Genomic DNA, 13,189 nt, shown 5'->3' with positions numbered 1-13,189 from the left:
CGCTCGAGACGCGACAACCTCCACGGCCCAAATTGCAATCTGGTGCCCGTTCGTGTGTGCAGCTTTTGGCATTCCAATGGATTCCACAACCAAATGCCAAATGCCGAATGCCGAAAAACAGGAACAGAAACAAAAACAAAAGCGAGGGGGAACGTTGTGAGTTGCTGCGGACACCGCAACTCTACGGTTATACCCGATACTAAGTCAGTATAACTCTCCTCCGGCAGACGCCGCTAATATTAAACGACACGACAAAGAGTGCGTGCGAGAGAGACAGAAAATCAGTCTGAGCGTGACGTCGGGCGCTGCGTAGCCACTGCAAATTGATTTGTTCCTATTGGCTATAAAAATGATCTGATCTGATCCAGATTCAGCAGTCTGATAGATATGGTCGTTATCTATGATTCTGCGTTTTTAGTTTTCTCGAATGTGCAATATTGTGGATGCAACAGATTTTCGTTTTTTGTGTGGGCGGAAGGGGGTGGGGCGAAATTTTAAGATACACGTTTTATAGTGAGATCTAACAGAAGTGCGGATACCAAATTTGGTTACTCTAGCCTTAATAGTCTCTGAGATTTGTGGATGCCCCAGATTTTCGTCCTTTGCGGGGGCGGAAGGGGGTGTGGCGAAATTTGGACACGAAACGGTCAAGGTCCGATATCACAGGAGTGTGGATACCAAATTTGGTTGCTCTGGCTCTTATAGGTTCTGAGATCCTTGAACTCATATTTTGCAATTGACAAAACCGACCATGAAACCTGTGTGTTAGAGAGAGACAGAGCGAGAAAGAATGAAATTGTTTTCTTGATTCTGGCTATAATCATTATTCGATCTGGTTCAGATTTTGCACTGTAGAAGATATGGTCATCCTCACCGATTCTGCGTTTTTGGTTTTATCGTATCTTTAAAAATGTGGATGCCACAGATTTTCGTCTTTTGTGGGGGCGGAAGTGGGCGGGGCGAAGTTTTGAAATATTTTTGTAGCAGTGACATATCACAGAAGTCTGGATCCAAAACATCGTTGCTCTAGCTCTTATAGTCTTTGAGCACAAGGCGCTGAAGGGGACGGACGGACGGACGGACGGACGGACGGACAGACGGACAGACAGACAGGGCTCAATCGACTCGGCTATTGATGCTGATCAAGAATATATATACTTTATGGGGTCGGAAACGATTCCTTCTGGACGTTACACACATCCACTTTTACCACAAATCTAATATACCCCAATACTCATTTTGAGTATCGGGTATAACAATTGCATCACGCCATGAAACCAGTCAAAAGCATTCAAGGAGAGAGAGAGAAACAAAGAGAGACTGCGGCTCTGAGGTGGCCTCTCTGGCAGCAAAGCAAAGCAAAGCAGTGCTAGAGCAGCGCAGAGCTAATGCAAAGGTAAAGCAGAGCAAGAGCAGAGCAGAGGCAGAGCAAGCGCCAGAGCCAGAGCCAGAGCAGAACCAAAGCAAAGCTAGAGCCAGAGCATAGGTAAAGCAGAGGTAGAGCTAGAGCAGCGGTAAAGCAGAGGTAGAGCAGAGGTAGAGCAGAGGTAGAGCAAAGGCAGAGCAGAGCTAGAGCAGAGCTAGAACAGAGGTAAAGCAGAGCTAGAGCAAAGGCAGAGCAGAGCTAGAGCAGAGCTAGAACAGAGCTAGAACAGAGCTCAAGGAGAGCTAGAGCATAGGCAGAGGTAGAAGCAGAGGTAAAGCAATGGTAAAGCAGAGCTCTAGCAGAGCTACAACAGAGGCAGAGGTAAAGCAGAGCTAGAGCAGAGGTAAAACAGTGGTAATGCAGAGCAAAAGCAGAGCTAGACCAAAGCCAGAGCAGAGCTATAACAGAGGCAGAGGTAAGGCAGTGGTAAAGCAGAGCTAGAGCAGAGGTAAAGCAGTGGTAATGCAGCGCAAAAGCAGAGCTAGACCAAAGCCAGAGCAGAGCTATAACAGAGGCAGAGGTAAGGCAGTGGTAAAGCAGAGCTAGAACATACGTAAAGCAGTGGTAATGCAGAGCAAAAGCACAGGTAGCGCAAGAGCAAAGGCAGAGCAGTGCACTGGCAGAGCAGAGGTAGAGGTAGCGGCAGAGGCGGAGCAGTGGTAGAGCGCCTCCCCCTGCGTGAAACTAAAGAACTGGAACGTCAACTTGGCGCAATAATTTTTGGCTATTTCTGTTTTTATTGTTTCACTCTTTTCACTTGAATTTTGGCTTGTTTCTGATGAGTTTTTTGTTTCCCCTAGTTGGTTTTTGCTTGGTTGCTCGTTTTGTGGGTCAAAGAGCCCGCTCAGGCATTCTATCGGTGATTTTTTTCTTTTTTGGATTCCAAACTCGAGTCGATTCGCGACAGCGACGGGAATGCAGTTTCTAATGCCTGCCTTACGGTGGGTAAAATCCATCTAAAGAGGCGAAAGAGCAACAAACGAACGCACGAGCGGCTTACGAAGCTCTCATTCTGTTCGTTTTTGGACTTCGTTGCCTCTTGATTCTCTCTTAATCATTCCTCCTCTTTTTTTTTGTTCACTTTTCCATCTAATGGGTCCCACTGTGTCCATCCGCGACGCTGATTATATTTCTTGATGGTCATTTGTCACTGGAAATTATGCGGACAGACAGACGACAACGATCACGTTCTCATATATCATCATATCATCTGATATGAATGATTGGCCCAGAAATGTGGGCGTGTAGAGGAGTATCTGCATCTCACACACAGACGAGAGTATCTTTACCTTCACACACGAATAGTCCGACGGCGACGGCGGTCGCTTGGGCAGGGTGAGGGAGTAGGACTTGTGGAGGTGGCCGTGCGGTATGCCCTCGTGCTTGGCCGCCACCTTGTAGGTGTGTCGCCAGCCAAAGAGACCGCCCAATTTGTTGGCCAGCGCCGGGCACTTGGGCGGAACGTCGAACATTCTTCAAACTCTTCCAAAAATTTCTTACACTCCACTCCGATGCGATTCGGATCGATCTTTGGTTTTTTATTCACTTTTTAGTTGCAGTTTTTTGGTTTTAGCACACGTTTGATTTTTTTTCGTAATTTTTGTTCGTTTAAATTTGGTTTTGTCGCGACATTCGGTATTCACAAATCACAATTCATTTCCATGGATATCATGGGGGGTATTGAGGGCCAGCCACTGGGTTTCCCTGGAAAGGTTTCGAACGGACTCCATTGTGATTCACTCGTATTTTGGTTTTAGTCACTCTTTTGTGTCGCAAATCGTTTGTTGTTGACATTTTCTTATCGATTATGCAATGCCCTGCCACTTTGGGCCCCTTATCAAGTAACGGTACTCTTCCATAGTCCCGTCCCGCCCCGCCCCTGTCCCCCTAGTAGATGCAGTCGCACATTCTTATCAGCCATACGGAACTATGTACATATATCTGCCACCAAGAACACGGCATTGAAATGGCAGCAAAAGCACATCAACACAGAAGCAGTTTTAAGTGTGCATCTGTGTGTGTGTATCTGTGTGTGTGTGTATCTCCAGTTCTCTTTTCGTATGTATTACGTACGGATTGTTTAAATTCCACTCGCAGCTGGTGGGGGATTAGATATCGAGAGATCTCTCTCTCTCTCTCTCTCTCTCTCTTTCTATATATATATCTCTCTATATATCTCTCTCTATATCTCTCTCTATATATCACTCTCTATATATCTCTATCGCTCTCTCTATATCTATATCTCTCTCTATCTCTATCTCTCTAAATCTCTATTTCTATCTCTCTAAATCTCTATTTCTATCTCTCTAAATCTCTATTTCTATCTCTCTAAATCTCTCTATCTCTATCTCTCTATCTCTCTATCTCTCTAAATCTCTATTTCTATCTCTCTCTCTATCTCTATCTCTATCTCTCTATCTCTCTATCTCTCTATCACTCTATCTCTCTATCTCTCTATCTCTCTATCTCTCTATCTCTCTCTCTCTCTATCATCTCTATCATCTCTATCATCTCTATCATCTCTATCACTATCTCTTGAGTTCTATAACTTTCAATAACTTCTTGCCATCGAGTACCATTCCATCGAGGACTCCTCATCCCTCATTCACACACAATCAATTTGTGCCTCCTCCTTTAAATTTTGTGCGTCCGAGCTTTGAGATTCGCTTTCGAGTACATTTGCCGAACGACAAGCGAGCAAACGAACGCACAAGCGAATGCTGCCCGAAGCGGCCCATGGAAAGCTCAGCTCGAGCTTGGCTTTTCGCGCGCTCACACGAGAGACCTCCTCCGCATATTGCCCTTTCTTTGGAAGATGCCCGCTGATCTATAGATGATGTATCTTTCAACCTGTACTTTTCCCCCTCACTTTTGAGGGCGGTTCTTGATTAGCAAGAGACTAGCGCACTCTTTCTAACCCAAAATTGGAATCTCTGAGTGAGAAAAGAGTTACCGGCCACTAACAGAAGACTCTTGGGGGAAAAAGAAAGTACTTTAAGCATAACAAAATATATACACAGTCGATTATAGTCCTAAACGTGCCAGAACTATCTTTACAGGATTCTAGGATTCCCTAGAAATAGTTCAAAGATTAAAGGAATACTCCGATCCACTTCGACAGATCATTGAGGAGGGAAAATACTGGAAATGCCTTTTGCAATTTGGTTCGCTATTTTCATAATCTCGTCATGAACCGGTTCGGTGTGTGTGCTTCGGTTCTAGAACCTTTAACACTCCACCAAGCAGCTCTGCTGGGGACTCTCGCATGCGATTTTCCGGCTTGCTTCACGTTCGGTGCGGTGCATGGCCCACAAGCCGACGTGTACCCACAATATTTCATTCATTTTTCTGCATAAAATTACCCGAACGAGTGTATCCATGAGATAGGCAGGTCGGAGGCATGCACCCTGGCCGAGAAGGGTGCCATGGATTCCGAGATAGAAGTGGGGCGCTGCCGAGGCAGGGTATACGCCACTTCGTTGCCTCTCGAGGGGATTTTTATTGTAAAATTAAATATGCTCCATAGAGCGACAGTGTGGTGCACAGATAAATCAACACACAACACAGGCAGAAAGGCAGCAACAAAGCTGAACTCATTTCGCACAAAAGCATTTCATTTGATTTCATTATGCACCCGAGCCAGAGCCGGCCCGTGAGAGCACCTGCAACAAATATGTATGTGTACAGCGTGCGGGGGCAGGTGGAGGAGGCAACAACAATGGGCAGGCAGCCGCTGAGGCATAACGAAAGAAGCGACCGACCATCGACCACCGACCATCGACCATCCCGAACGCAGAGCCAGAGCCTCTCAAAATGGCGAATGAAGGCATTGAGCACCCCAGAGAAGGCCCAAACAAGTAAACAATTTTTAAGGGCAATCCAATATTTGTTCAAGTCGAAAATAAAATCCACACTTGAGCGAAATACAGTTCTAGGCGGGGGCATCGAAGCTGCTCGATTACTGGGAAGCTCCAGACGTTCTATTCACGAATAATCGAATGAAACTGAAGGTCAACCAAAGAGAAAAGAGGGGAGCAGAGAGAGGAGTGCCTTCAGAGAGAGAGAGGGAGGGGAGCAGAGAGAGGAGTGCCTTCAGAGAGAGAGAGGGGGAGTAGAGGAGAGAGGAGTGCCTCCAGAGAGAGAGGGGGAGGTGAGAGAGGAGTGCCTTCAGAGTGTGGATTGTGCATTCAAGTGCCACAGCATTCATTCACTCATTGATTCATTCATTTGTATCCACCAACAAGCAGAGAGAGTATGTGAATACTTTGTGAATCATTTGGCTTGAACTTTGCCATTCACCATTCAAATATTTCGGTAAAATGTTCTACAAATCACTTATCCATTTGAATACCATTATTCATAGGTCATTCATTCGTTTACTGAGATGATTATTATTCAAAGATTTTGCGGGTGATTTTTGGTATTCAAATTTGCATTCATCGCATTCATAGATCCATAAATCCATTCTGGGTCTCGCCATTGAAATTACCCTCCAAAAACCCACAAAACTATCGCATATCGCTTGCATATTAATCGTATTCATTTCGCAACTTTTTAAGGAAAATAAATTAAAAAATACACAGAAGAAAAGTGCTCGTAAAATGCGATCTCATATGAAAAGAGTTTTCAAGAAAGAGGAGTAGATTTAGGAGTAGATTTGGGAGTAGGAGGCGTTGGAGGAGTTGGAGATTCCTTTGTGTGTGGGTGCCCTGGGAGCTGCTTTCCCGCTTACCGCCACAGAGAAGAAGGCCGGCCATAATTTGCAATCAGGCGACCTTTAACAACCCACGAGATGCCGTGAGGTTCGCAATCACAGGGGAAGATAGAGAGGGAGTGAGGGAGAGGGAGTGAGGGAGAGGGAGTGAGGGAGAGGGAGGGAGCGAGGGCGAGGAATGCTAGTGCCACAAACGTGCCACAGAAATGTACATACTGTGCCGTGTGTGCCTGCCTGCGGACGGGGAATGCTGCAAGGAAAGAAAGGCCAAATTGCACGTTGTCATTATGTGCTGCATGCCGCGGAGTGTGGCAAAAGGGGGAAACACTGCATGGAGGAGGGCCAGTGGGGCGTGAGCGTGGGCGTGGCCCATTGTTGAAAAAAACAAGAAAAATTCCAAATGGCCGTGGCCGTGGAAAATGTGCGTGGCAGGAAAACTCTGTTCACGGAACTAGTTCGTGGAGATTTTCTCTACAAAGTTCCCATAATCGAGTGGACTCGCGAATTTGGGACTCTTTTTGACGGAGAAAAAGGCAGAAAACGTGGATATAGGACCGTTATTCTTTCGAAAACCGCTAGAAAAGCTGCAGAATATTGTAAAAAAGACTGCCCATACATTGCGCGAGTGGGTGGAGCTGTGTTTGCGCTCAAAACAACATACATGTCGTGTGCATGACGATGCATATTTGTTGGGAGGCAGGCGAGACAGGCAAGTGGCGTGTAGGATAATCAATGTTCGACTCGCTTTATTTTCTCAAAATTAAATTGAAAATTATTAAAAATATTCGAAATATTAAAAACATCGCAAAACATCACCCTGAAGCTCCCAAGGTTCTGAGAATATTTTCCTTTAAACTTAATAAAAAAAAAATTAAAAAAAAGTGGCACATTTGAAGAATCGAAATTTTTTTTTTTTACTAAATAAAAAAAAAGCCACTTAAAAAGGTTAATCAAATATGGGGCCACAAGCGCTATCTCTCTCTCTCTCTCTCTCTCTCTCTCTATCTAACTCTCTCTTGGAAGCTCTGAGAGAGAAGTGAAAGGAGAGAGGCGGCATTCGGCATTCGGCATTCGGCATTCGAAATTCCCATTCCCGCCTCCCCGCTCCCCGCTCTTCCACCCTTCCTTTGTGGCAGCTGTTTTCCTATTTCATTATTTTTTGCATGTGATTAGCGTTAACGTTAAGAAGGTGGAAAATAAGAGCATGCTAACAGTTTACACAAACAATTAGCAACTAATTGAACCAACAACAGCAACAGCCACAAGCATCGGGAATATGTCTGTTTCTGGCCAATGAAATGTTGATCTTTGGCTGTGGAATCAGCTGCAAAACAAAAGCCACTGTTCGGGGGACACCAAAGGGCAACAGCTGGCCAACAAGAGAGAGGGAGAGAGAGCAGCGGCAGCAGAATGACTGTGGAAAACCAAGTGAAAATGCAGTCCAGACCAGAGCCATTTAAGGCTATTAATGTCAATCGCAACGCTTTCTAATGTCCAATAAATGAGTGTGTTTCGAGTGTGTGGCATCGGTGGGCCTTTGGCAGCGCATTAAGCACTTTAATTATTATCAATCGATGTGATATGCCATCGATATGTGTATCGTAGATACACAGATAACAGCTAGAGCTCTGTTTGTAGTGCGGGGAAAATGTGATTAGAGAATTTTCCCACCTACTGAACAATGTACTCGCTGCCTGTCCAAAGTCGAGCAAAAAAAAAAGAGAAAATCCAACAAAAGCGCCTAGGCGACTATCTGCCACCTGCCCCTGCCACCTGCCCCTGCCCCTGCCTGGTGCGGGAATAATCCAGTTGCTCCATTCCCAGTTTATGGCCAAAGAAAGCCCTCCCATAATTACACAAAACACACCGCTTTCGTGCCAGACCTTTAAAACCCATCAAGCGACCCCAGAAGAAGCTAATGAAACGAACTTGCCACCCAACCCACACACCTTGCCACCTTGCGGCACATCAACTTTTGCTTTTGTTTTTTCTGTTCTGCCTGCAATCAGGTGTCTTCTTTCTTCTTGTTCTTTGGAGAACTTGGATCTGTTCGAGGAGCACTCGCACTCCAGTAATTACAACCAGCGAAAAAACGCCCTGAGAATCGAAGTCACAGATATAAAGATATTTTTATACCCATATGCCACACACTTGCTAAATTGCATTTAGTATTTAAAAACGAGTTCCATCTAGAAGTTCGCATGCTTTTGATTCCCGAAAAAAGAAAGAAAATCAAACTTTTGCCAAGGTTTTTCTGGCATTTCGTTAGCCCAAAATATAAGGTTTAACGAGTTTTAGTTTTCATTAAAAATAAAAAAATTAATGAATTTTTAGCTCATTTCTAAATTTTAAAAGTGAATTAATGTGGGTTTCTATCGAGTTTTTACGTAATAAATAATCTCTGTTGGTTTTTTTTGTTTAATTGAATTTTTTCCATGTTTTTTTTTAATTGAATTTTTTCCATGTTTTTTTTTAATTGCATTTTTTCCATGTTTTTTTTTTAATTGAATTTTTTGCATGTTTTTTGTAAATTTTTTTTTAAATTTAATAAATAATATCACTGAGATTTCTGGCCAGCCTACGCCGGTACATTTGATATATTATCACCTCACATTTTCGCATAAAACCCTTCATATTTTTCTAACAAAAAACTTTGTTGGCTTTTAAGCGAGACTTTGAGGAGAAACTTTCATCAAGAATCCATGTAAACTCTTGTGTGAAAAAATACCGAAAAATACCATAAAAATACCGCAAAAGTCAGCTTTTGCTTATCTTAATAGATTTTCAGATCAAATTTGGTAAATGAATTAAGTTGCATTCAATTTAGAAAATATTATAATACAAAAATAATATTATAAATATTATGTTGAATATGACAATAAGGAATACCCCTGATGCAAATGTACCACATATACCCCAAACTTGCCATGAACACCCTGTGTTATGCGGACCTTTTACAATACAATTAATAATCTGTTCTGGTCGGTTCTGTTCTGTTCTGTTGCAACATTCTTATAAACCACACGTGTTATACTTTCCACCAATGTCATAATCCCCTCCATATTAAATATTATTTAATAATAATACAATATTTGTGGGTAAATGACTTTTAGTGTTTTTTTTTAGCAAGTCACAAATATATTTTATTCCTAAAAATGTAATTTATTTAAATTATTTGAAGTTTTTGATATTTTAATTAAATAATTCTTTTTGAATGCATATACAAATGTTTATACGCTATTTTTTCTCTGAGTGTAAGCGGGAAGTGGTTTTATTCCTGAAGGAACAGTTTGGGGAGCATTGGAGGCACACGAGGTGTACTGCAGAGGCTTCAGGAGCACAAAGATACAATTTCCACAAGTTTAGGTATCGGAAAGATACTGTATCTTACTGTAATACTCGTAATATGCAAATAGTGGAAGTCGTGCCCGGGAGATCACTACAAAGCCCCTCCGCCACGAAACACGCGCTTGTCTGACACCCTCTCCCCCCCCCCCCCCCCCCACCCCCCAACCCACCTTCCACCCCTCTGATGAGTCACAGTCACACGAGATACATTTGTATCTCAGTGTCTGGGCGAGCTCTAAACAAAATTTGACAGCTTCTTGACAAATTATTCGTTTAATGGGGTGAGGGGAAAACTTTTCGCTGACATTTGGTCTAGCCCCCCTCCCCTTCCGCCCCCCCTCTTTCTCTCCTTGCAATTGTTTACTTAATGTTTGTTGGCTTTTGCTTTTCTTTCTTGCGTTTGTTACGTATTCCACAAAATTAATTGTTCCCCCCACTGTACAGGGGGGAGGGGGGGGGGGGGGGGGGGGAACTTTCATCCGACCATCGCATATAATGTGGAGCCTCATAAACTGCACTTACAGACCCGCTGGAGTGGTGGAGTGGTGAAGTGCCGCACGCAAGACGAATACAATGTATAACATGAATCGAGCCATGAATACACTCTGAATACTCGAGTAGTTACAAGCTGATTATTATGTACATACAATACCCTTGCCAAAGGCAAAGCGGCACAAACATAAAAAAAACATTTTTCTGCAAATCCTTTTGTAGATCTCTGCAGGGATCTCTGCTGGCAGAGCTTTCGTTTCCGTTTCTTGTTTCTGAGAAGGGAAGGGGGAGCCGGAAAGCCCAAAAAACCGAACCGGTTTGCTTCTTGACAGCCAAAAAGTTGATTGAACCTCAATCAAAGCCGCGATGGGAGGGGAGGGTAGGGGAGGCGTCGGGGCGGCGTGGCGGTCTTTGCCGATGAATGAGTTGTGCGATTGAGTAACACAGATTTTTAATTGATTTAAACAGCCATTCAGCTTAATTGCACGTGAAATGCGAGAGAGCGGGAGAGGGAGAGAGGGAGAGAGGGAGAGAGCGAGAGAGGGAGATGCGTAGCGGAAGTTTTTTTTTGGGGGGAAAAGTAAAAGCCAAAGACAGAGACAGAGGCTGCTTGTGGGTTAATGTTTTGGAAAAAAAAACACTCATTATTCAATGTTTATGCGGGGAGTACCACCCCTCCCCTCCCCGCGGTACCCGGTACAGTACAGGGGTACTTCCATGGTCGAGGGGTACTTTGAGGGGAAGCGGGAAAGCAAGCTGGTTGCAAAGAGATCCCGATAGAGCGCGGCAGAGAGAGAGGGGGGGAGAGCTTGCAACACGTGCGCGCTGCCTCCGCGCAACGCACTCGCATTCGTTTCGCATTCGTTTCAGGTCAATTGAGTTCACTGTCACTTTCACTCACTGTCCGTTGTCCCGCCGCTCTGTCCCGCTCTGTCTTTCGGGCAGACTTTGCGGAAAACAAGTTTTCAGTAGCCACAGGTGCTCCGTGGGTGAGGGGGGGAGGAGGGCTTTGGGTGGCAATGAAGGAGCACTGCTTTGGTGACACTTTGATGTACACAAGATAGCGGTTGTTTAACCAAAGACTTAAGAGAGGGACAAAGAGAGAGACAGAAAGGGAGGAAGAATCGTCGATGGCGACAAGCCGGCATTTAACTGTTCATTTCGTTTGTTTTTATACCCGATACTCAAAATGAGTATTGGGGTATATTCGATTTGTGGTAAAAGTGGATGTGTGTAACGTCCAGAAGGAATCGTTTCCGACCCCATAAAGTATATATATTCTTGATCAGCATCAATAGCCGAGTCGATTGAGCCCTGTCTGTCTGTCCGTCTGTCCGTCCGTCCGTCCGTCCGTCCGTCCGTCCGTCCGTCCCCTTCAGCGCCTTGTGCTCAAAGACTATAAGAGCTAGAGCAACGATGTTTTGGATCCAGACTTCTGTGATATGTCACTGCTACAAAAATATTTCAAAACTTCGCCCCGCCCACTTCCGCCCCCACAAAGGACGAAAATCTGTGGCTTCCACATTTTTAAAGATACGATAAAACCAAAGACGCAGAATCGGTGAGGATGACCATATCTTCTACAGTGCAAAATCTGAACCAGATCGTATAATGATTATAGCCAGAATCAAGAAAACAATTTCATTCTTTCTCGCTCTGTCTCTCTCTAACACACAGGTTTCATGGTCGGTTTTGTCAATTGGAAAATATGAGTTCAAGGATCTCAGAACCTATAAGAGCCAGAGCAACCAAATTTGGTATCCACACTCCTGTGATATCGGACCTTGACCGTTTCGTGTCCAAATTTCGCCACACCCCCTTCCGCCCCCGCAAAGGACGAAAATCTGGGGCATCCACAAATCTCAGAGACTATTAAGGCTAGAGTAACCAAATTTGGTATCCGCACTTCTGTTAGATCTCACTATAAAACGTATATCTCAGAATTTCGCCCCACCCCCTTCCGCCCCCACAAAAGACGAAAATCTGTTGCATCCACAATATTGCAGATTCGAGAAAACTAAAAACGCAGAATCATAGATAACGACCATATCTATCAGATTGCTGAATCTGGATCAGATCAGATCATTTTTATAGCCAATAGGAACAAATCAATTTGCAGTGGCTACGCAGCGCCCGACGTCACGCTCAGACTGATTTTCTGTCTCTCTCGCACGCACTCTTTGTCGTGTCGTTTAATATTAGCGGCGTCTGCCGGAGGAGAGTTATACTGACTTAGTATCGGGTATAACTGTAGAGTTGCGGTGTCCGCAGCAACTCACAACGTTCCACCTCGTTTTTCTTGTGTTTGCTTTGTTTTGTTATTCGATTTATTGGTATTTATAGCGGCTTTTGAATCGATTGGAAAATGGGAAATATCAAGGAATCCATTTTACTGTTTTTGTTTTCTGGATGTTTTCGCTTTCGTTTTGAATCGCCAACAGCTTTAGCCGCCTCTTTAGGCCTTTCGATGGCGGCCTTCAGATAGTGGGCCCCAGGGAAAACCACAAAACGCACGGCCCCACCCACAAACAAAAACCATAACTAACAAAAACACTCTCCTGCCTGGCTGGCTGACTGCTTGCGCAAATATTTTATCAAAATTTAGACGCAAACAAACCGTAACCATAACCGTAACCAGAAAGCTATTTTATCTGCAAAGGACGATAAGATTAAAGCCAACGACGGAACGGGACGGGATGGGACGGGCGACAACAACCCGAAAATAAACAGAGAAATCCCAGCCACTGGGTCACACAGAGAGAGAGAGCCGAACAGATCCGAGTGCGAGCGAAGGCCAAGCCACAGAGAACGAAAAAGTGAGCAGTCGGCAGAGCAAGAACTCCACAGAGAGCAACGGAGAGAGCGAGAGAGCGAGAGGCTGCGACTGCGACTGCAACTTCAGTTAAAGCTGCAGCAGCAACTGGTAGAACAGCCCCTGGTTCTGGTTGTGGTTCTGGTTGTGGTTCTGTTTCTGGTTCTGTTTCGGTTTCTGGTTCAGGGGGTGCGTGTTGCATGTGGCATTCCTTTCAAGTGAAAGTCGCAGATGTTGACAGCGAAATCAAGGCCTAAGAATTGGGTCCCATGTATGGGAATGGAATACAGGTACAAAGATCTCTACGAAATACCGGTGAAGATCCCTCAATTACACAATCCCCCTTATCTAGGGGTCCCCCCGCCCTCCCTACGAGGCATTGTAACAGGAAACCCAA

At 44.5% G+C, this 13,189-nt stretch overlaps 1 protein-coding gene across 4 annotated transcripts in view; it reads right to left on the bottom strand.

Annotated features, from left to right (window-relative positions):
- The window catches only part of LOC108157354 (partitioning defective 3 homolog), a 42,360-nt gene that overhangs the window by 7,222 nt on the left and 21,949 nt on the right, over positions 1-13,189 (bottom strand). For 2 of the 4 annotated variants that reach the window (XM_017289379.2, XM_033389943.1), the window contains exon 2: positions 2,716-3,130. The exons of the other annotated variants lie outside the window; for them this stretch is intronic. In XM_017289379.2, coding sequence (XP_017144868.1) covers positions 2,716-2,898 — 183 coding nt within the window. In that variant the 5' untranslated portion in view covers positions 2,899-3,130. The remainder of the gene's footprint in view (positions 1-2,715; positions 3,131-13,189) is intronic. 4 annotated transcript variants of the gene reach the window in all.

Source organism: Drosophila miranda, chromosome XL (assembly GCF_003369915.1).
Source record: "Drosophila miranda strain MSH22 chromosome XL, D.miranda_PacBio2.1, whole genome shotgun sequence".
NCBI classification, from domain to species: Eukaryota; Metazoa; Arthropoda; class Insecta; order Diptera; family Drosophilidae; genus Drosophila; species Drosophila miranda.
The sequence above is the reverse complement of the archived record's forward strand: the minus strand, read 5'-3'. Positions and strand labels throughout refer to the sequence as shown.